This window comes from Marmota flaviventris, chromosome 9 (assembly GCF_047511675.1).
Source record: "Marmota flaviventris isolate mMarFla1 chromosome 9, mMarFla1.hap1, whole genome shotgun sequence".
Classification (NCBI taxonomy): Eukaryota; Metazoa; Chordata; class Mammalia; order Rodentia; family Sciuridae; genus Marmota; species Marmota flaviventris.
The window spans coordinates 42,977,995-42,999,711 of NC_092506.1; the positions used below are offsets into that span (position 1 = coordinate 42,977,995).

The 21,717-nt window shown below is 45.3% G+C and overlaps 1 protein-coding gene across 1 annotated transcript in view; it reads right to left on the reverse strand.

Annotated features, from left to right (window-relative positions):
- Positions 1-21,717, reverse strand: part of Slc6a5 (solute carrier family 6 member 5) — a 48,181-nt gene that overhangs the window by 4,551 nt on the left and 21,913 nt on the right. Inside the window, exons 8-14 of the mRNA XM_071616960.1 lie at positions 18,944-19,078; positions 17,145-17,248; positions 15,226-15,350; positions 10,362-10,474; positions 9,536-9,667; positions 8,527-8,626; positions 1,910-2,010 (exon numbers count right to left, since the gene is read on the reverse strand). Coding sequence (XP_071473061.1) covers positions 1,910-2,010; positions 8,527-8,626; positions 9,536-9,667; positions 10,362-10,474; positions 15,226-15,350; positions 17,145-17,248; positions 18,944-19,078 — 810 coding nt within the window. The remainder of the gene's footprint in view (positions 1-1,909; positions 2,011-8,526; positions 8,627-9,535; positions 9,668-10,361; positions 10,475-15,225; positions 15,351-17,144; positions 17,249-18,943; positions 19,079-21,717) is intronic.

Sequence of the window (21,717 nt, forward strand, 5' to 3'; positions counted from 1 at the left end):
CAACTTTCTCAGGATTCATATAATGAAAATCTAGGAAATTATAGCATAATTGAGAAACTGTCTCAAAAAACACAAGAAGTTCCTATAATTCCTCTTCCCTGGCATTCTGTTCACAAAGACTAGAACTGTTTTAATCCAAACTGGCCAAACTCCACTCGGAAATGAGAGCCTAGGTGTTAGAAATGTATTAGAGCATGAACTTCAAGCCTAGAAAGCCCCAGGTTCAGTCACTGGCTCTACAAACCTTCTAGCCCAGGGCAAGTTCCTTAACCTCTTCAAGCCTCAGTGAACACAGCTGTGAATTGGAGACAGAATCACCCACCAGGCAGAGTGGCCATGGACTTTGGGGATATTGTTTTAAATTGTAATAAACCTCAACACAGAGGAGTGCTGGTTATTATTGTGGGATTTTTTTTCTGCAGAATATAATCAAATTCTCTGAAGCTCTCCTAGGATCGGAAGAAGCAAAAGAGAAGAATAAATCATGAGGGATAATAACTGGGAAAATATCAATGCTCAGCAGAGACAGGGAACGCTACTGTCCAGAGGGTCTCTGATAGCAGAAGGCATTCTGTGGGAGTGTTGCCCCCAGCAATAAGGAGGATCTTCACACACACCTCAGACCTGAACTCAAGGGGGTGAAAGCTATCTTAATCCTTTCCTATTCATGTCCCAAGCTGGTGGGGCTATTCAGACTAATTACAACCTCTAAAATAGGGGTTCCAATGTGGATATGATGTTGATCTGGGGAATTAATAGTTTTTGTGTCTAAATTTCTAGCTTTTCAGGAAGAAGTATTATGATTATATTTTACTCTGGAAAGAGGAAGGAAGGAAGGAAGGAAGGAAGGAAGGAAGGAAGGAAGGAAGGAGGGAGGGAGGGAGGGAGGGAAGGAAGGAAGGAAGGAAGGAAATTTTCTTTGCGATTATACTTTCATCCACCCTGTCTTGTGTTTCATAAGCAAAGCTGGTATCCTGCATTCAAAGGTCTTAATCTGGTTTCTACTGCCACCTACTGGGTCAAGCAAAAATAACTGCCTCCTCTAGCCTTGCCAACATGACACTCCCAAGCCAAAGAGGAGAAAGGCAAGCCGAAGGGGAAGGGTAAGATCTCTGTTAATGACTGTGCTTGGAGAGCAAAGCGAGGCGAAATTGACGGCTTATGGCACGATAACAAAGGTGACAAGATGCAAGTATAAGCCCCTATGCAGATTTACTGACACGTGAAACGTTCTGATCTTTAAAAAGATGAATGTCTGATGATCCCAAAATGTCATCTTCACACTTGAGGATGAAAAGATAGTTCTCCAAAGCAATAAAAATGAACAATAATGATCTAATTAATGCTCTCTTATCTGTACAGCAGCTGTACTGAGTAGTGGTTAGGAGCCAGACTGCCTGGCTTCAAATCCAGGCTGTTGCTAATTGTTAGTGTACAAGTCATATCCTCTGGGTTTCAGTTTCCTCACCTGAAAAATGGATGTTAACTATAATGCCTGCCTCACGGGAATACTGTGAGAGGGAAATGAGGCTATACATATAAAGCACCTTGAACACAGCCTGAAACATGGTCACTGTGTGGCAGCTTTGGGCTATGAATGCTGTCAATACATAAGGCAGGCAGATATAAGGAAGGGTCAGTGTTCTGCTGGGGTACTCCAAAAGCCTATGCACTAATCCCTGACCATTTAAGCACCTTCAGGCATGTCATTTCACCTCTCTGAACCTCAGTTTCTTCACCTAAAAGAATAATACCCATCCCACCAGCTTCCCAGACTCATACATACAGGTTTTCAAACATCAAACATTGCATACACACATACACACATACACACACACACACACACACACACACACACACACACACACACACAAGGTGCTATTTGCATGAGAAAGCATGCAATCCTTACAGTTAAAATGGTTGGAGTTACAAACGCCCAGCAGACTTTCCAGAAAATGTTAGGCTGGAATCCAATCATCATCTCTATATCTTCACAGAATCTTTGCAAGCCTGCAATAGACAAGCAGGGACCAAGTCTGAGGTGCAGTGGCAGGGGCTAAGGAGAGAGCAGAGGGCAGGCACTCAAGCCCCTTACTCGAGAGCCATTGGATAGGGATGGCCCCAGCCTGGTGTCAACATGACCCCTATTATGCAGGGAAAGAGCAGACAAATGACTCGTTGCCAGGAAGATTAAGGCAAATTGAACATTTAAATAGATATTACATACTCTCTGCAGTGAGGTTCAAAAATGTCAGCCCACAATGACATCTAAAAAGCTCATTTCCAGCCCAACCCAAGTGTCTTAGCACTGCCACAGCCTGCCATGTTCAAGTGCAAGAGGCTGTTTTGTGAGATGGCCTTATGTGCTTAGTGACTAGTCTGGCAAAACCAATTAAGATTGTGGTCAATAAACAGAGTGTATTATAAAAGCCCTGGGATTTAGAGTGAGAGTCACTGTACACTGGTTTCATGTCCCCACTCTCCCAATAAAACTCCTCCAGTGAGCCCAGTTATCTTTGCCCTTTTTAAGACAATCATGGCAGGGGAAACCCCACGCAAATTCCAAGTGGGCGTCACCCACTGTGTTGGGACTAAAGGGCTGCTGTCCTCTTGGACAACTGTATAAAGTAAAATGCAGAAGTGACAGTAATTTTGGCCCCACCCAACACCATCCCTGCACCCACTCGATTTAGGAAAGCTTCCTGGAAAGGAAAGGCCATTGAAAAATGTCTTGGAGCTGAGCTGTTCCCTGCATTCTTTCCTGAGCTTGTCAGAAGTGTGGCCTTCTCAGATCTGTGGAATGAATATGCCAAAGGAACCGTAAAGGTCCCCCAAGTTCAAGCTCCTTTGTATTTAGCAGTTCTGAAAATTCATCCAGCTGTATACTCAAGATATGTGCTCCTTGCAGAGAAGAAGGAACCCTAGTACACTGTTGACGGGAATATAAATTAGTATAGCCATTATGGATAACCTTCTGGAGGCTCTCAAAAAATTAAAAAATAGTTACCATAAGATCCAGCAGTCCTACTACTTAATCTATATCCAAAGATTTGAAATCAGTATGTTAGGATCTAAAACTTGAACCCCAATTCTGCAACTAACTCACTGTGTGACCTTACGTAAGTCCTCCCTCTCTGATCTTTCATTGGTTTATTGAGGAGACTGAGCCAACTTAAGGCCTGTCCAGAGGTCCATCCGTGGTGCAAGGAGGCTCTGCTTTGCTTTTTTGCATCTACCAGTAATTACTGAATGTTTTGAATAGTGGGCCATGCCAACTTTGGATTTGTTTTCTCATTTGTTTCCTTTAGTGTTCTATCAAACGCCTTCAGATAAGTGACCACCAGACACTAGGCCCCTTGGGCTTCCATGAAAGGAGAGAACCAAAGAAACAGAAGGTGAAGCTGAGGCCCTCGAAACCAAAACACTGAAATCAGATCTCAGTTGAATGAAAGAAACAAAAATGACAAAGTAAGGTGCTAGAAATTTCTGTTATCAGCTAACCCTACTGCCAAGTTCTTCACCATAAAACTATCCCCAAGAGATGGTGATGTGTGGCTTGAATGGGGACACTGACATGACAGGGTCAAAGTTAGACCTGAGGGGGACAGCTGGAAGCCTCATCCCAGAGGAAGGGATCATGGTTAAAATGTTCAGTTTTCCCAGAGGGGACGAAGAACTGGTCCCCAGCTGTGGGAAGGGAGGGATGATGGCAAGAGGGAGCCCCATGCAGAGGAGCAGTCCCAGGACTGGCAGTGCAAAGGCTTGGGCTCCCAGGCCAGTTCATCTTCCTCCCTGGACCTCATACAAGGGACCCGGCCTCTACCTCCGACAGCTCCAGGTCCTGTGATGGCTGCTTGTTCTGCCAGCTTAAAAGCTGCCCTTGCAGATGCAGCCAAGGGGTACCAGTTGGGAGCCACTGGGCAACCCTCCTGCCTTGTGCCCATTCCTGAGTCAAGATCTCCCATCCCTTCAGCCCCAGCCCGCCCATGTCCTGGCTCACACCCCAGCCCCCACCTGAGTCTCTTACTGAGTTAGTGGCTATCTTCACCTTAGGCCTTTTTTATTTGGCTTCCCCTGCCTGCTCCATGCTTTCCACCAATCCAATTCCATCTTGCCTTCAAAGCCTAACTTACAATAAACAAATTGTTCATGGAGCCTTGAGCATGTTCAAAAGACTTATCTGCTGCCTGTCCTTGAGCCTAGAGATATAGGACAGCAAGTAGTTGGGCCCCAAAGGAATCTGAACCACCACCTCTCAATCACTAGTCTGAATTATCAGAAAAACAGGAGGAGGAAAAAAAAAAAAGCTGAACTCATGCCAACTATTCTAGACTCAACAAACACATGTGAGACTCAGAAACCAACCCCCAACAAGCTGCATGCAGACAACCAATCCTAGACTGGGCAGACTTGTGCTTATGTAATTAGGGGCTTTTGTGCTGATAAGTCATGTCCCTGCCCCTGGCCTGGATGTAGTTTCTGGGAGCAGCCAGAGCAGCTTCTGGCCTTGAGCTATGCAGACTCACTGGGACCCAGAAAGACACCCCCCTCCCCTTGCTTATTGCTCTACTACCACCACCTTGAAATCCTTACATGATTTTTAATAAGAGACTCCATATTTTAATTTTGTGCTGGGTCCCAGAAATTATGCCTCCATTCTGTGTGTAGGCTCCAGACAAGTAAACCCCCATATTATTCCTCTAATAGCTACTGTGAAGGCCCTACCCCCCTGAGAGTCAAATCCCTCTGTTAACTAGGATTTCCCTGCTTTGGTGGGGAATTCAGCTTAGCACTCCCTAAGTCTCAGTATTTATTTGCTTGTTTTTATATTATCTCTGAGACACCACCTTCTCAAGGTTTTCCTAACTACAGAGGCTCTCCTTCATCTCTGGATAGTTAAAGGTTTCACAGCCAGGTGCCCAGCTTAGCCCTGACCTTCTTCTCAATGTCCTCAGTGTGTTTGCTCTGCCTTGGTAACTAGTGAGCAAATGCCATGAATGTAAGAAACCACCCCTTCCCCTCACTACTCCCTTTTCTGGGAGCACACAGTAAGCACTTAATAAATACTTGGTTATTTACTCACACATATTCAGTGTGAGTTATTAATGGACTGAAGTCTCTCATTTCTAATGCATACTGAACCCCAGGATATGGAGCTTGGGAATTCTACATCCTAAAGTGGGAGGTATATACAGAGTCATTTCAACTGAAACACAAGTAAAGATGGAGTTCAGGTACGGGGGCCATGAAGGGAAAAAAAAAAAAAAAAAACGAAGCTTGGATTTTCAGAATTCATGGTGGAGCAGCTTTTGTTTGCTCTTTGTTTATGTTTTGTTTTAGTTTGTTTTGTTTTGTACTTTAAAAATCTTATGAAGTTCTGCCAGCAAAATGAGCAACAAGAACTGAAGAAAACACATGCCATCTTGTAAAAGCCGTGGCTTTTGGTGGAAAGTTGGTTGGTGGAAAACCAACAACTCTCACAGGGTGTGGAGAGAGCAGGCTAAGGGTGGGGTGCTAAAGCACCAACCAACTCAAGTGGAAAACAGAGGAAGATGATTGTACCTAGCAAGGAGTCAGAGGCAAGCGGTCAGTAGGTGTGATGCCTCAGTGGACACTGTCCAATCACCTTGTTTCTCCAGCCAGAAGGTCCCCTGCTGGCTCCCGGAAACATGCACTTCACTTTTTCAAAGTGACTCTCCTTTGGTTAAAAAGCCAGTTGAAGTTGCCAGGCACGGTGGCACACACCTATAATCCCAGTGGCTTGGGAGGCTGATGCAGAAGGAGGGGGAGTTCAAAGCCACCCTCAGGGGGCTGGGAGTATAGCTCAGTTGGTAGAGTGCTTGCCTCCAATGCACATAAGCCCTGGGTTCAATCCCTAGTACCACAAAGACAAAGCCAGCCTCAGCAAAAACAAGACACTAAGCAACTCAGTGAGACCCTGTCTCTAAATAAAATGAAAAATAGGACTGGGGATGTGGCTTAGTTGTTAAGTGCCCCTGAGTTCAATCCCTGGTACCTCCTCCCCGCCACACCACCCCCAAAAAAAGCCAATTAAAAGGATCACTCCTATACCACACTTGGGGAGTTCTACCTTTAACCCTGGGTCCCTCCAACCTGGGGATTGGCCTTTGAGGCATGTTAATCTAAGAATTTGGATCAGCTCTTTTAGTCTAATGATAAAACTTGAAAACTGCCTACACCATATATCAACCGATTGAGAGGCATCCTCTAGAATGTAGACACTATCAAAAATAAACAGAAAACACAAATCTCTGTAATTTACTTGCTTATTTTTAAGATTCTGCAGCCTGAAAAGCGATGCACCAAATTGATCAGGTTCATGCTCATTCTTCACAGTTCTGTGTTCAACTGCCTCACACTCACCTCAAGGTCTGGGGCCTCACTATCTCAATAGAGTGCACTGTCCTCAGGAATATGATTACATATTTGTGCAGGCTTTTCCTTTCATCTCTGACAACTGTTAGCTTAATTAACTATTTCTTCCTGAAATTTTGTTTCTTCAAACTCCATCTAGATCCAAGTCTAGCCTGAGTCTAGCATGGAGTCAACCTGATTCTGGAGGCTACCCAGTATCAGTACCCTTAAAGACCCAGGGTTTTCTGTCTCCTGTAAATCCATCATGAACCAGGAACTGAAGCACTCAGGATTTATTTATTCCTTTCAAACCAAGAGATCTACTACCAGATTTATATGAGGGAAGGGGAAAGAAAGCCATTTAACTTCTAAAAACAGAAACATTAAAAGGTTTCTATATTTAATGATGCTTTTAAACTATACTGAAAAGGCCTATTTTACAGGAGAGAACTGTGCAAATGTACTTTATGCAGCAATTAGCAGTTAGGAAACAGGTAAAGGAGGAGGTAAATGAGATAACTCTCTCTGCACTTGGGCCAGCGCTGCAAAGGAAGTGCTTTCCTGACTCTACCGACAGACCATCTGGTGATTTCACTAATATGTGGACCCACCAGGGTTTGAGTTTCCAAATCAGGACCTCAGAGACCTCTCCTTGCCTAAGACAAGCCCTTCGGTATCTGGGCAGACAGTTAAGATCCACTGTGCTGGATCTCACCGGGCTTCTGCCATTCTCTGCTCCGATAGAAAGTGCTTTGAAGCTTCACCCTCACTCTGACATCAGATCTTCCATCGCAGCATTACTGCAGGGTCCAGGCTGTCTATTCAGCCAAACATGTTGGCAGGTTGGTCTCTGATCTCCTCAGGATGGCTGGCAGACCTACCCACTCCTCTTGCCAGGAACTAAACTCTTCCTTTTAGGGATATGATATCTAGTCTGAGACAAATTCCCTTTCAACCAATACTCAAAACTGACTTCAGTATTTTCCCATTTCTGGGGTACCAAGGTTTCCTTGATTCCTAACCATCCTCCTCCATCTTAAGGAATTTTCCAGGAAAGTAAAAAAAAAAAAAAAAAAAAACATTGATCACCTGTTGAGTGAAAAACTAATGATTACATTAAAAGATGCTCATATTAAGAACACATGGCAGCCAGGGTAAGCTTTATTGGGCCCCAGTTTAAAGGGAAGAACTCTGAAAGTACCCCTGGTTCTGGCCTGGACCCCTCTTCCTCTGGGATTCATGGGATGCATCTGAGGGCCCTTACACCCTGCACTCCAAGCGACCACTGCTTCACCTTTTTGATCAGAGCATGTTGCTATCTCTGGGGGAGTTGAAATACAGTTAGATAGTCTGAACTGGAAATTTTCACCTATTTGATATTTGCTTTGGTGGCCATATCAATATTAGGGAGGCTTTAGTGTAGGGACAGTTCTGAGCAGACTTTCAGAAACACAGAAGTCAACAGTTCCTTGAATCAAATAGGTCTTCCTTGTCCTGACTGACAGGGTCCAGGAGACGCCCTGGTGAGAGCCCAAGGACAAGCACCTTCACACAAAGGACAAAGATGGCATCTGGTGGCTCAGCACTCCCATTGTTCTTGACAACAGCTCCACTGATTATGGGATACAGGTTGCTATGGTGATAGTAGGATGAGTAAATCATAAGGGAACTGGTAGTTTATTCCTGGGAAAATCTGAGATTAAGATATTGGGTCACAAGCTCTCCTTGTGCTAATAATTTCCTAAGGATCTGTGAGCCAAGGGGTCTCTGTTCTCATGATTGTATCCAGAGACCAGATGCAGAATTCCCCCACACCTCCAGCTATGCAGACATTGCAAGAAATAATTTCACACCCACAAAGTGGCCCTCCTCCTCCCTTCCCTAGCCACTGTCCACAGGCATTAACTGTTCACATGTCAGACCATAACCAAAGACAGGGTCCTGGAGTTTCTGACACAAAGTTTCAGAGTTTCACCATCAGCTACTGTTTATTTCTCTATTAAGTCTGGATCACAGTGGTCCTGACAAGCTCGGATATAAAGGTGCAATTAAATCTTTAATTGCCTTGTTAAATATGTGGAATCTTCTTGCAAGGAATGCCTTAGAGACACTGAAGTTCTACCTGGAGAGCAGACACAGCGATTCCCTTACCGTACACATAGGAGATCCCAACAAGCTCAAATATGGCAATGATGACGAGGGCATAGGAGGCAGCATACGTGTCCACAAGCTGAAACATGTAAATCCCACCCTAACAGGAGAGAGAAACAACCAACATCAAAATGAATCTAGGAGCTGGGTTCTGTCTCCATCCTGAGAAGAGTCAGGTGCGAACAGTAGTCAAAGAATCTCCCCTCTCTCAAGAGCAGTAACCTACACCTGGTCAAGTTGTAAACTGGAAGCCCTTGCCAGTTAACAAAGCAGCCCCTTGACAGTCTGTGAATTAGACAATAAAGCAAGCATCAAAAAAAAAGTATTTTAACACCTTATTTTTCAAAGGCAAAGTCAACATCTGAGTTATATATGTGAAAGCAGCCGGAGGGCTTCCTTTTTTGCTTTAAGCAATCCATGATCATTTCCACCAGTGTATCTGCATTTGATTGACCTTCATACAACCTTTGAATATCTCTGAGCAGTCCTCACACATCCCCATGTGTCTCTTTTTTACTTTTCAAGTCTCCCTATAATCAATGAGGTTTAGAGGCCATCTTATTTCAATCCATCATTTTGTACATAAACTAAGGCCCAGATTAGTGACTTGCTCAAGGTCACAGAGACAACAGGAGCAGTGTAGATACTACGGGAGCTCATGTCCAATTTACCAAGACATTCAGGACTGGAGGAAGCTTGTGTGATGAGTAATATCTTGGAAATGTATCTGGTTGGTAAATGGCAACTCGAATTTTTTAAGTTTTCCATCTTAAATGGGACACACCTGTCTTGTTGGCTCAAGAAGGCTACATCTTAATTACAAAATGCCAGAAGCACCATCAGTAGCCAAGATGGCATATTTACCTCTCTACTCGAATTCCTAATGGTCTGGTTCCCTCTACATGAAAATGGCAGTGATTCAGCTATGGTTGTGAGGCCCGAGAATTAAGGGTAAAGGGAACGAGAGTCACCTGGGCCACCCCAGACCTGTGTCCAGCAGGCCTCTTACCTGGGTGATCATGGGAAAGCCCATGATGAAGAAACAAATGCAGCAGCCCAGAGTGAAGACCGGCTTGTGTGTGCGCAGGTACTTGGGGAACTCATCCGAGATGGAGGTCACTATGGTCTCGATGGTGGCAAACTGCAGCAGTGTCGAGAAACAGTATCTGAGTCAAACTTTCCCACTCGGAAGGCCCTCAAAAGCCGTTTGCATGTCTCCCAAGGGAAATCTGGGCTAGGTTTGGTTTTTAGGATGGTATTCTTTTGATGGTTCTAAAAGGGCCCAGCTCACATAGCCGGCTGGGAGAATTCAAGCAGGATACGAGCTTTAGAAACTGTGCTTTCAAGCCCCTGGAGAATACACTCATATTCATTCATCAGGTCACTTTAAGCTTCGTTTTGTATTCATGAGATGTAAATTCCTCTCCTCCAGTTACCTTGCATTTGATCTTCTATTTGAGGAAAAACCCTCTTTGCACCAACCACTGAACTTTAAGCACCTGTCAGCATGATTTGTAGTATTCTCAGCCCCACAGCAATTTCCCTAAAATTCACTTTACAATATTCTCCCTTATCCATCCCCATGGAATTTACTTCAGGAAAATGATGCCAAGACAGGACACATGCAGGTTAAAACTTAGCATGGAGAACCAGGAGAGGGAAGGAAGGGAGAGGGTGACTCCTCTGCCCAAGTAATCCTGAGCCCTGGATGGGCACCTCACCTTCCCCACATTGCTCCGGGGAAGCCTTCAGTCACCTCTTTACTGCAGGCTTGACCCAGGAAAGAGGGTCTTCAGAAGGAACCTGGGACAGGGGCAGAAGGGGAAAGGGCTCACCATGGTGTCAAGTCCGAGAGTGAGGAGCATCAGGAAAAAGATGATGGCCCAGAACGGAGAGAGGGGCAGCCTGGTTAAGGCTTCGGGGTAAACCACAAATGCGATGCCTGGCCCTGGGAGGAACGAGACAGATGATTGCAGGCCTGCTCAGCTCCAGGTCCCTCTTTCCAGAGCCTTCTGACCATGGAGACCCTGAATTCTTCCTCATTCTATGCTGAGTCCACTGTTTTTATTTTTTACTCATCTCCACCAGCTTCCCCAATTAGACCAGGCTGTCTTCCATGCAAATAACATATGAAACTACATTTCTGTTGGATTATTATGTTTTATTGATTATAATAATTACCCTCTAAAACAGTGGTTCTCAGTCAGAAATGATATTGCCCCCCACCACCAAGAGATATTTGGCAATGTCTGGAGACATTTCTGATTCTCACAACTATAGTGGCTTAGTACGGCTGCCAGCATCTAGTGGGTACAGCCAGGGATACAACTAGACAACCTTCAATGCACACGGCAGTCTCCCGCCAACAAAGGATTGCCCAACCCCAATGTCAACAGTGCTGATGTAGAGATCCCTGCTCCAAAGGCTAGGACATCACCAGAATGACATATCTCCCCATTTAGCTATACTCCCTCCTACTCAGTTCTCCAACAGAAGCCACTCCCAAAAAAAACATGAATCTCTCCACCACCTTTAGGATCTTGCCCTACTTGGTAAAGATGGGGCTATGTTAGTCCACCTGTAATTCGTTAAGAAGAGGGACAGTGAAGCATGGTGTGGGTTGAATTTGGTCCCTAAAGGTCAGGCAGATCTGATCCACATCCAGACTCTACCACTTACCAGCTGCGCAACCCTAGGTGGGTTACTTAATTGCCAGAAGCCTTAAATTTACCCATCTGTAAAAATGGGAATAACAGTAGTATCTCAACTCAATCAACAGTGTTGTTATGAAGAGCACATTTTAAAATGCAGGTGATACGCTGAGTGCGGTACCCCTGCACATCAACAAAGTTCACATAATATTAGCTCTTATTAGGAAGACAATGAACTTGGCAATTAGAGGTTCTGATTCAGAGCTTCCTAAGAATCCCACAGGCTGCCCTGCTGGGGAGCTGTCCAACTTAGAGTTTTCTCAGCTGCTGTAAAGCTCTGTGGCCATCCCCTCCTTCCTTGTGGTCTCACTGGAAAGATCATCATGACCAACCATAGCCAAAGACATGACAGGTGTGAGTTTCTTTGTAAGTAGAAAGCGAAATGATATGGGCAGAGACCAGTGAACACCAGTGCTGGATAACCCACAGCCATCCCATATCTGGAAACCAGAAACCCCAGCATCTGCAGTTTTTATAACTCAAGCATAATGGCATTTTTTAAAAAACTGAAATTTATCAGGTTATTAGTTTCTAATGTTGCCTAGGGCCTCAGGGCATTTGAAATATAAAGACTCAAATGCCTAAAATACCCCTGCTTTATGCATTTAGTGAACAGACTGTACGGCCAGACTCTAAAGGCTCCCTATGTGAACCATAAAAGAAAAGTCTGTATTAAACTACAGTTCAAAATAGGTCTCACATGCAGAACAAGGAAGACAGCACAGTGCTCTGATGACAGTCAGTCCCATAAAGCTGACAAGGTCTTAAATGGCCACTGCCACAGGACCTCAGCAGGAAGCTTAAACAGGATTCAATCCTTTGGGGTGTTACTACTTCCCAGGGGGGTTGGTTTCAAAATATTAGGCCTGCTTCAATTTCAGCTGTCTCCCTAAAGGACTCAAATGAAGGTTCTTTTTTCAAGCTACATTAAAGCAAACTTCACTTACCCATGTTGCCTGGGGAGTGGAATCGTCTAGAAAATAATACTATTTTTTAATAGCCATGGTACCACAGGTGAGTCACTTGACCTTTCTGGACAAACCTGAGTTTCCTTCTCAAGCAATGAAGATAACAATAGCCCCTACCCTTGTAGTGCTCTGTGAGAATGAAATCTGTCAATATAAGCAAATGGCACGGAGCATGCCTGGACATTGCAAGAATGCAGGAAACATAGACCTTTATTTATTACTCTTCCCGTCACAGGAGATGAATAGAGTTCTGCATCCCGGTAACTTGTGGAGATAGGGCCTATGGAAATGGCACAGTGAGAGCCTCCCTTACTGCAGAGCACCCCTGAAGACAAAGCATGGGTCTCTGGCCAAAGCAATACATGCAGACCCGCAGCACAGCATGGGTGGCCACTCAGCTGTGACACTTATCTCAAATGGGATGAGTTCTCTGAGAACACATCACCTGCACCCTGTGCCTGGGGGCAGAAGGATTGGAATGCAGGGCATGTACATGTGGTTGGATGAAGGTGGAATCAGTCTTGAGGGGGTTTGATTTGATCTCTGAACTATTAGGATGTGCCTAGTCTGGTTTATTGGGAGTTACCACCAATCAATATTTGGGAATTCTAAATAAAATTGTGTTTGTCTGCTCAAGTTGAACCCAGTCTTTCTGCTATTGGATAAGCATCTTTGTAGAGCTTTCAGAAAATGAATCACTGCTCCATAGGCAGCGATACAGATGGGCAGGAGATGGCTCTCAAAAAGCAGTCTCCTCTGGAGTGTTCATTTCTGGAGTAGACCCCTGGGAAGACTCCCTTCCCTATGCCTGTCATAAAAGTAGAGCACATTTGGTATCATCATCAATACCACCTTCAGCCCCCCACCCCAATTTCTGATGTGGTCAAGATTTGGGGTCATAATTTTGAAAGAAATGCCTCCCTTAGAAGGGAGTAGTGAATGAATCAGAACAGTGTTCGGTCATTAAGGAGAACCTGTTTTTGACTAAAGACCAAAGCTTAGTTACCAACGTTGGTTTAGCAAAAATATCCTGAATGTCTTCAGGCGAATAATGTTGCATATTACAATATGGGTGAAATTCAAGGCAAGTCTGATCCCAAGTATCTGACCTGGATTCTGCAGAACCTTCTTCATACCAGAGGTAATAAACTTGTAAAGTACACATAAGAATATATGCAAGTTCAGATGAGCAGAAATAGCTACCCTAAGGGATCTAGGGGACAGTCCCATGGGCCACTGCTTTCTCTCCTTTGGGGAAGGAAGCCCACTGTTTCTGTACCAAAGACCAAGTATCAGTGCCACAGGCTAGACCTTCTAGATGTGCTCTTCTCCCTGTTAGATCAGAGGAATACTGAAAAACACTGGAAAGGGAAAATTCCAGAAACACAGACAATTGTCTGCTGCTCTTCACACAGAGAATAAGCCAAATTCTATTGGAATTTGAGCCACATGTCCAACCCAGATTCCTTTCTGAGGGCAGGAAAGAGCTCAGAACTGTTAACTTATGTGGCCTGCATCTCAAAAAATCACTATTTCTGGCAGCTTGGCCATTTGTTTCCAACAAGCTCAGTAATGTCACAAAAAAAAAAAAATAGCAAGATGCCTCAGATAAGTGCTAGAAAGTGGGGCACATGCATCTGCTTCAGCAACTCTGCTGGGAGGAAATGAGGTTACAGGACAGCTGGGGGTGGCTCAGACACTCCTGAGGACAGAGCCTTCTCACCTCCTTCCTCTCTCTGCCTCACAAAGAGTTTGCAGGAAAAAGCATTTGCTGAGCTCCCAGGGCCCCTCTAATTTAGCGCACTGCTGCAGAACCAAACATCCCTCAGGGTTTCATGGGCTTCACACTCTCCCCAGGGAGAGCAAGCACACCCCCCCCCCAACAGTGCAATAGAGCTGCTCTTTAACTCTTTGAGGCTCTGTCAGCACAAATTAAAGCCACAATTAATTATCCTCAAGGAAACAGAAGAAATCGATCAGCCCACCCAAAAGGTGACATTTCTAGAGCTTCCTTCTCTCCTCTAATGACATCCGAGCCATTATGTGAGAACAGCAATGAGGTCCTTGTAGAAAAGATGACTGCCAGACGATCCTGGCACAGGTTCACCTCTGGATGGCCGGGGAGCCAGGAACGTGCCCCTTAGTACCTGGCACAACCCCTGCACACTGAGGCACCTCACAAGTGCCTAATTAGAGAGTAAGACCATAGTGACAAGCAATAACCACAGCGAAATCCCTCCATCCCCCAAACCCTCTAAATACCCAGACCCTTTATTGAGAGCCAGAGTAGGTGGAAAACAAAGAGTTAAATAAAAATCTTCAATGCTCTCTCTGTAAATTCTAATTCTAGAAATATGGAATAAATAAGATAAAAGTGAAAGCTGTAAACTTGAAAGCACCATATAAATGTTAGCCATGAATACAAGCATCACTTGGGTAGAGAGAACAATTATTCCACAGCCCCCCCCCCCTCCCACCAGCCACCATCATCCAACCTTTCCACTCACTGGGGAAAATGAAAGAGCAGGTCTGCATTGCTAACTAAGCAGAAGGCCTCGAGAACACATCTGACCTAACCATCGGGAAAGTGCTTTGTAAGGAAAAGGCTCCTCCTCGGAAGCCAGTGCTCATTAAGTGTTCATGCCTGGTTCCCACACAGCCCTCTGAGAGGAATGTCATCCTGCGGCAGGCTGTGGCCACATCAGCTCCAGGGGCACTGATTTGCTTAATTAGTCCTCTACTCGTACCTAACAGGTATGACAGGTAGAGACCTTACTCACTCAGGCTGGGTGGCGTTAAGAGAAGGAAGGGAAGACGGAGGAGGGGGGAAAGGAAATGAGGCTTTTTAAAGCCATCTCTCTGGTTAGAGACAGGTCAACTCATGCTGCTGTGGGCTTCCCCCTGAAGCCTGTCTTGGTCCCTCTGTAGAGGTGCACTCAGGCTCCCCACCCTCCACCTGTTCCAGAAAGTCAGGTGACCCCCGAACCTCCCTGACACAGCAGGGGACCAAGTCCCCATACCTTGGTCCGCCACATTCTCAATGTTGACTTTGCGTTCATTGGCCATGAAGCCGATAACGGAGAAGATGACGAAGCCGGCAAAGATGCTTGTGGCACTGTTGGTGCAGGTTACAATTAGAGTGTCCCTGGAAGGGAGAGACCAGCGTTTGCCATTAAGTGAGTGGGAAGGACAAATGCATAACATGTGTTGTGTGCATATGCGTATATGTGTGCATGTTTGCATGAAGGAGGAGAACTCAGCCACTGACCTAACCAACTCCATTTTTTTAGAGGCCAGAAGATTCAGTATCTGGTGGGAGGGGGCTCACTCTCAGCTCCAGAGATACTGTCTCGGTTCCCTGGTGAACGCTCACCAGACACTGAATGTTCTGGCACCTTAATCTTGAACATCTCTCCAATCCTACTTACCTGTCTCTCCACACACCCCTCTCCCACTCATTCCTACTCATTTCTACCTTAGGCTGCTTCTGCACTTGGAAATTGTACCCCCTCGCCCTTTGCACCTGCTGAAATTCAGCCCAGTCTAAATCTCACCTCACAAGGCTGTGCCAGACCATGCAGGCCACAACACAGCTGTCATCTCTTCCTGTAGTTTCAGAGATGCTTAAGGAAAGTTGAGTTAATGGATTCCTATGGCAGATGCTATGGACTAAAACTCTCCATCCAACCATGAGCCTGAGCTCACCACACCCGGTTGCCAGCATTGCTTTATGCATGACCTAGAATGTGTGGGGGCAGCGACAAACAAATGGGAGCAGGGCTGCACCCTCCCAAGACCAGGTGACTAGAGGTGTTTAAGCCACTCTAATATGAGCAGCACTCACATGGCTCATCACCATCCTCTATTCCCAAAGTTGTGCTATAAGGTGCTTGAGACATTGAAAGCTGAGTCTAGGTGCCAGAGGTCTCCTAGGTCCTATTGCTGTGCATGGCTATGCACCCTGCTGAATACCCCTTCTTAAAATCAACTAAACTTGTATTCCATGAACGTGTTGAGTCTAGTGAGTGTGTCTGACAATCTGAACCTGAAACCATACCCATGATCTTACACCTCTTCACCTGGATCCTAAGCTTTGTGAAGACTGGGACATTTTGAATCTTTCTGTCTCTTTCTTGGTTCATAAAGTACCTCATAATAGTATTTTTAAAATAATTTATAAAATATCTCATAAAATATTTATTAAATAAAATAAATAAATATTTAACAAACAATCACGAACATATCATGAATATTTCAAAATATCTCATAAAATATCTCATGCAGTATTTTTAAAGTAATAATAAACAATACTTCCATTTATTGAGCATCAACTATGGGCAAAATATTGCTCTGAGGGCTTTGCATACAACATCTCTCACCCCTCAACAAAATATTATCATGTTTGTTTTGTAGATAAGAAACAGATGTTCCAAGACGGATGTATCTATCCTTGTCTGGGAGGTTTACAAAATGGTGGATTCATAGTCAAGTGCACTCTGACTTCCAAGGTGATCTTTCTAGTGTACCATCCCGTCTTTCCTGTGGAGAGTCTCTAAAAAAATATTTGTCAAGTGACCGACGACCATACTTAGTAGGTGGTTGATTACTATTTGATATTATGTGGATAGTAGTTCACAAATGACTCTCGGGGGATGCAGCTGGCTGCATGGCGATCTCCAGAGGGCCTCAATCCCATCCTCTAAACAGCCACTGAGCCACCAACATGTGTCAGAGTCAGCAGTGCAAGTTGGGGTCTGGAAGTTGGCAGCCAGGCTTGGCAGGTGGCTTCTCCTAGGCCAGAGGCAAATCTAGAGATCTGTACATCAGGTAAGGTGTGAGGGTGTGGTATCAGATTCCTGATAACTCAGTCAGTTGTTCCACCCCAACCCTATTTTTCACTCACCAGCTACCTCTGGCTCTTGGGAGGGCCTCCACTTACCTGTAGCAATTGTTATGGAATTTGTTATAAGAAGAAAGAGTGATCAGACCTCCCCATGCGGCAGATAAAGAGAAGAAAATCTGAGTGGCAGCATCTTTCCACACCTGGAAGGCCAAAGGAGAGAAGAGTCAAGGTCACCGAAGGAGACTGGCTTTGGGGGAGGGGCCATCTTACATGCCCAATGGCACATCATCTTCCCAGGGAAAAGGCAGACAAGGCAAGATGACATTGGACACCAACATAAATGAGAAATATATCTCACTTGTGCCAGTAAATTACCTGAGAGATTTTTAACTCCCTCTAATCAAAAGGGAGGAACTTGATAAGCCATATGCACATTTCATGCTCATATTTCCTACCACATAAACCCAGACGTAAGGGGAGAGCCCTTTCTTTAGAAGAATAATTTACAACAGCAAAATATAGTCATAAAAAGCCTTTTAAGTTGATATTACTATGGATTACAACAACTGCTATTAAAAACCTGAAATTCTATGACCCCCGGTGATAGTAAAGAAAACCTGGTGCCACAAGAGAGTGGACCTCACAGTGCCACACCCTTCCTGAGCTTGGCTGATGCCACATCTTGGTTCTGTTAGGTAATTCTTCTTGATTGTCTTCATAAAACTCCAGGTCACTCAAGAGTTCAAGCTATAGCCTTATGTGATTTATATGGTAGGTTTCCTATCATCTGTGTAAATTAAATTCTATTTTTAAATTGTGCTTATCAGCACAAAGAAAGTTCAAGTGCGTGCTGGCAAAGTCTGCGCCTGCCTCAATATTCACTCCTCGATGTCTTCCTAGAAGCAAAGTTGTGATTTGATTTAAGGGCATCTGTATGTCCAGCTTCCCCACCTAGGGGGAGAAATAACATGACTTTATTTCTGGCCAAATGTCCGAAAGTAAATTGTTATGTTGGACTTCTGGGGCTTCTCCTCTTTAAAAGAGAAGGAGGCTGCTTTTCTCTACCCCTACCCTTTGTGCTACCTGGAATGCTGTTATGATGACTAGAGCTCTAGCAGCTATATGGATGCTGATCATTGAGGATGGTGGGGCAGAAAGAGAGGAACCTGGTCTCTGATGACACCAGGGGGTCACTCAACAGGTCCTTGACTATCACCATAGTGCATGAGGAACAAATTAATTATATCTTGTTTAAACTGATATTAGATGGAGATCTTCTGTTATGTGCAGCCAAATTCCATCCTAGCTATGTGTTTTTTAACATACTCTGAAAAAGCAGAGCTTTCTTTAAGGTGAGAAAAATTCATCTCTCATTAAACAATCACCCCCTCATCTGGGGCTTTGGGGACTGTGAATTTTGAGTAAGATGTGCCTGTACTGAATAGGCAAAGGGAAAGGTCAAGCATGTATGCGTCTTCTGTGTGTGTACAAGAAGTAGTCAAATGTGTCTGTGGCTTTTAAAGCAACAGCACTGCTTGCAGTGTACCTAAGTGCTGCTATATTCCAACCAACAAAACTATGTGCACTATAATTCATAACAGGTAAGTTGTGTGAGGTGGCCCAGAGCTACCAAAGGGATTTCATTCTTAATTATCAGCCTTTGTGACTTCTCCAGCTATAGGACAACTATTCCAGGAATCTGAAAACCCTCAGCTACCCATTAAATATTTCCTGAACGCATAATGTGCCAAGATTATCAGGGGTTTGTAGAAGCAGACAGTGAGATTCCCTGGGGGAGGAGATCTGACCCTTTCTGCCAAACACCGTCCCAGGGAGACCCATCCCTGAAGGCTCCCCCCACCCAGGGTCCACTATAAATGAAACAGTGAGCCCACCGTGGCATCTGTGAGTTTCTCCCACTTGGGTGTGATGAAGTACCAGATCCCAGCTCCAGCTCCTGGCAGGGTGACTCCTCGGATGAGGAGGATCACCAGCACAACGTAGGGGAATGTGGCCGTGAAGTACACCACCTGGAAGAGCCACAGGCAGAGGGGCAGAATGAGCACACCTGCAGCAGATTGTCACCCAGGCACATGGGCCTGCTATGAGTTCTCCCCAGACTCTGCCAGGGCTGGGGGCACAGGGAGAGGACAAGGACCAAAGGTGAGTCAGAGAGGGCCAGAAATACAGCCTCCAGAACACCCAAGGCTGCAAGGTGTGTCGTCCTTGAGTCAGAGGGCTGGGGGGGAGATGTCACTCTGCCCAGCCTCTGAGTGGACAATTCCCTGAGGAACCTCAAGGGAAGGAGGAAGGCTTTTTAACCTCCCTTCCCCAAACTCCCACCCCACTGCCTGGTGAAGGCCCTCACCACCCCCATTAGAGATCAATGTTCCCCCTGCTCCCCACTTTGGTACTGGGGACTGAACTCAGGGATGCTTTGTCACTGAAGGACATCCCCAGTCCTTTTTATTTTTTATTTTAAAACAGGGTCTTGCTAAGTTGCTGAGGCTGGCCTTGAACTTGTGATTCGCCTGCCTCAGCCTCCCTAATAGCTAGGATTGCAGGCATGTGCCACCAATCCCAGGAAGAGGAATTTTTTTCGCTTAAGGCTCTATCCCTGCCTATGCAGACACCTTACATGTGGCAGCCCAGTAAGGTAAAAAGATCAGATTTAGACACATTTGGTTCAGGTGAAATTGAACCTCTAGTACTAAGTAATTATATGACATTGGACAAGTTACTGAGTTCTCTGAATCTCAGTTTCTGGGGACAAAAGTACTTTTCTTACAAATAACTGTGAGGATTAAATGAGCTAATGCCTGGACAGCAGCTGGCATGCACCTGATCTATAACAAACGGATGATCACCAGATACGGTGAAGTTCAACAGGCATTTGTTGAGGGCCTCCTACCCACTGGGTAGCATGTCAGGCATTTGTTGCCTAAAGATGAAGAGGCTTACAATGTAGAAGACCTAGAGACAAGGTCTGAATAACAGGCAAAGCAGTTACACACAGGACACTGCAGAAGTCCAGGGAAGGGCACTGTGTCCAGCCTGGGAGTTTCTAAAAGATTTCTGGAGATGACTCTGAGCTGGATCTTAGAAGATGAGTGTGTGTGACTTCAAGGTAGGAAAGCAAGGTCGGAAGGTGAAGGGAGAAAGTGGGCAAGGCAGGTGTGAGAAGGCAAAGTACTACTCACTCTTAGAAGAGTATAAAGTTGGGGCTGAGAGTGGAGAAAGGGGAGGCTAGTGACATTGGAGTGACCGTGAGTGTCCCAGAGTACAATGGTGGGTTCTGGAAGTGGGGGACAAGGGTCCACAAGCATTGGGAGGTAAATCAGCAGAACTTAGGGACTTGTTGGATGGGGATGTGTTGGAGGTACTTTCCTTCCTTACCTGTCAATCAAGCCTCAGGTTAAGGAAGGGCTTGGGATTAAGATGGTAGATGGGGAAGAGAGCAGACTGTAGTAGCTCAGGCTCTAGGGTCACGTGGGCCTGAGAGCTAACCCTGACTCCACCACTTACAAGCTGGGTCACCTTGAAAAGTGACTTAAGCTCTCTGAGTCCCAGTGTCCACACTGCAAGGTGGTGTTCCCAGTACGCTCCTCACGGGGCCACTAAAAGAGGACATTGGAACAATCATACAAAGAGTACGGACCTGAAACACTAGAAACAAAAGTGCCACTTCAGAGCCTTGCCTAGAACTCGCCAGTCCTAAATTTAACAACACCAAGAACCCTTAGCTCACAAGCAGGCTATATCCCAAAAATGTATCATAAGATGCTTGGTGAAATGAGAGCCCACAAAAGTCCTCTCTTACCCATGGGTGGGCATTATAGCTGAGGGAGTACTGTTGGCTTAGAGCCATCTCCTTTCCTCCTGCATCTTCCATCCTGGAAGTGTTCCATCTAACTAGAACACTGGCCCCTGTGAGTGGGAGCAGAATTCTTGACACACACCGGCTGTATAGACTCTAGTACCTGGCTGGGGGCTCCAGCCTGGCAGCTAGGGAAAGGAACTGAGATTTCAAGGGATGGGAACTAAAATGGAAACTTCAAAAGAGATGGATTGGGAAAGGTTAAAGTCCTGGGGTCATTTCCTTTATTCAAATAAACAAACAAATAGATGAATACATAGGACAGGTAATATGAGCCATGCACAGTTATGCATCTGGGACATATCAGTAAACAAAGCAGGTGATACATCTATTGGGGGAAAAATAGAGCAGGAAAAGGAGACAGGCATACTGCGTAAATGGTTAGGAAAATGGCCATATTAAAATGGGTGGCCACAGGCTGGGGATAGAGGGCAATGACAGAGCACTTGCCTGACATATGTGAGGTCCTGGGTTCCAATACCACCAGCAAAATGAAATGGGTGGCCAGGGAAGGCCTCATTGAGAAGTGAATGTGAGCCAACCAGGTGTCTGGGAGAGCATGCTAGATAGAGGAAAGAGCTGGAATAATGGTCCTAAGAAGGGCAGATGTGTGCTCTATAGGGATATCAAGGAGGCTGGCCTGGAATGAGAGAGGAGTAGGGGAGAGGAAGCCTGCAGTCAAGGCAGAGAGGAGCAGGTCTCACAGAGCCAGATGAACTGTTAAGGACTCTGGTTTTCATTTTGTGGGAGAAGGAAGGCTGCAGCAGGGGTTTGGGCAGAAAAATTAGTAAC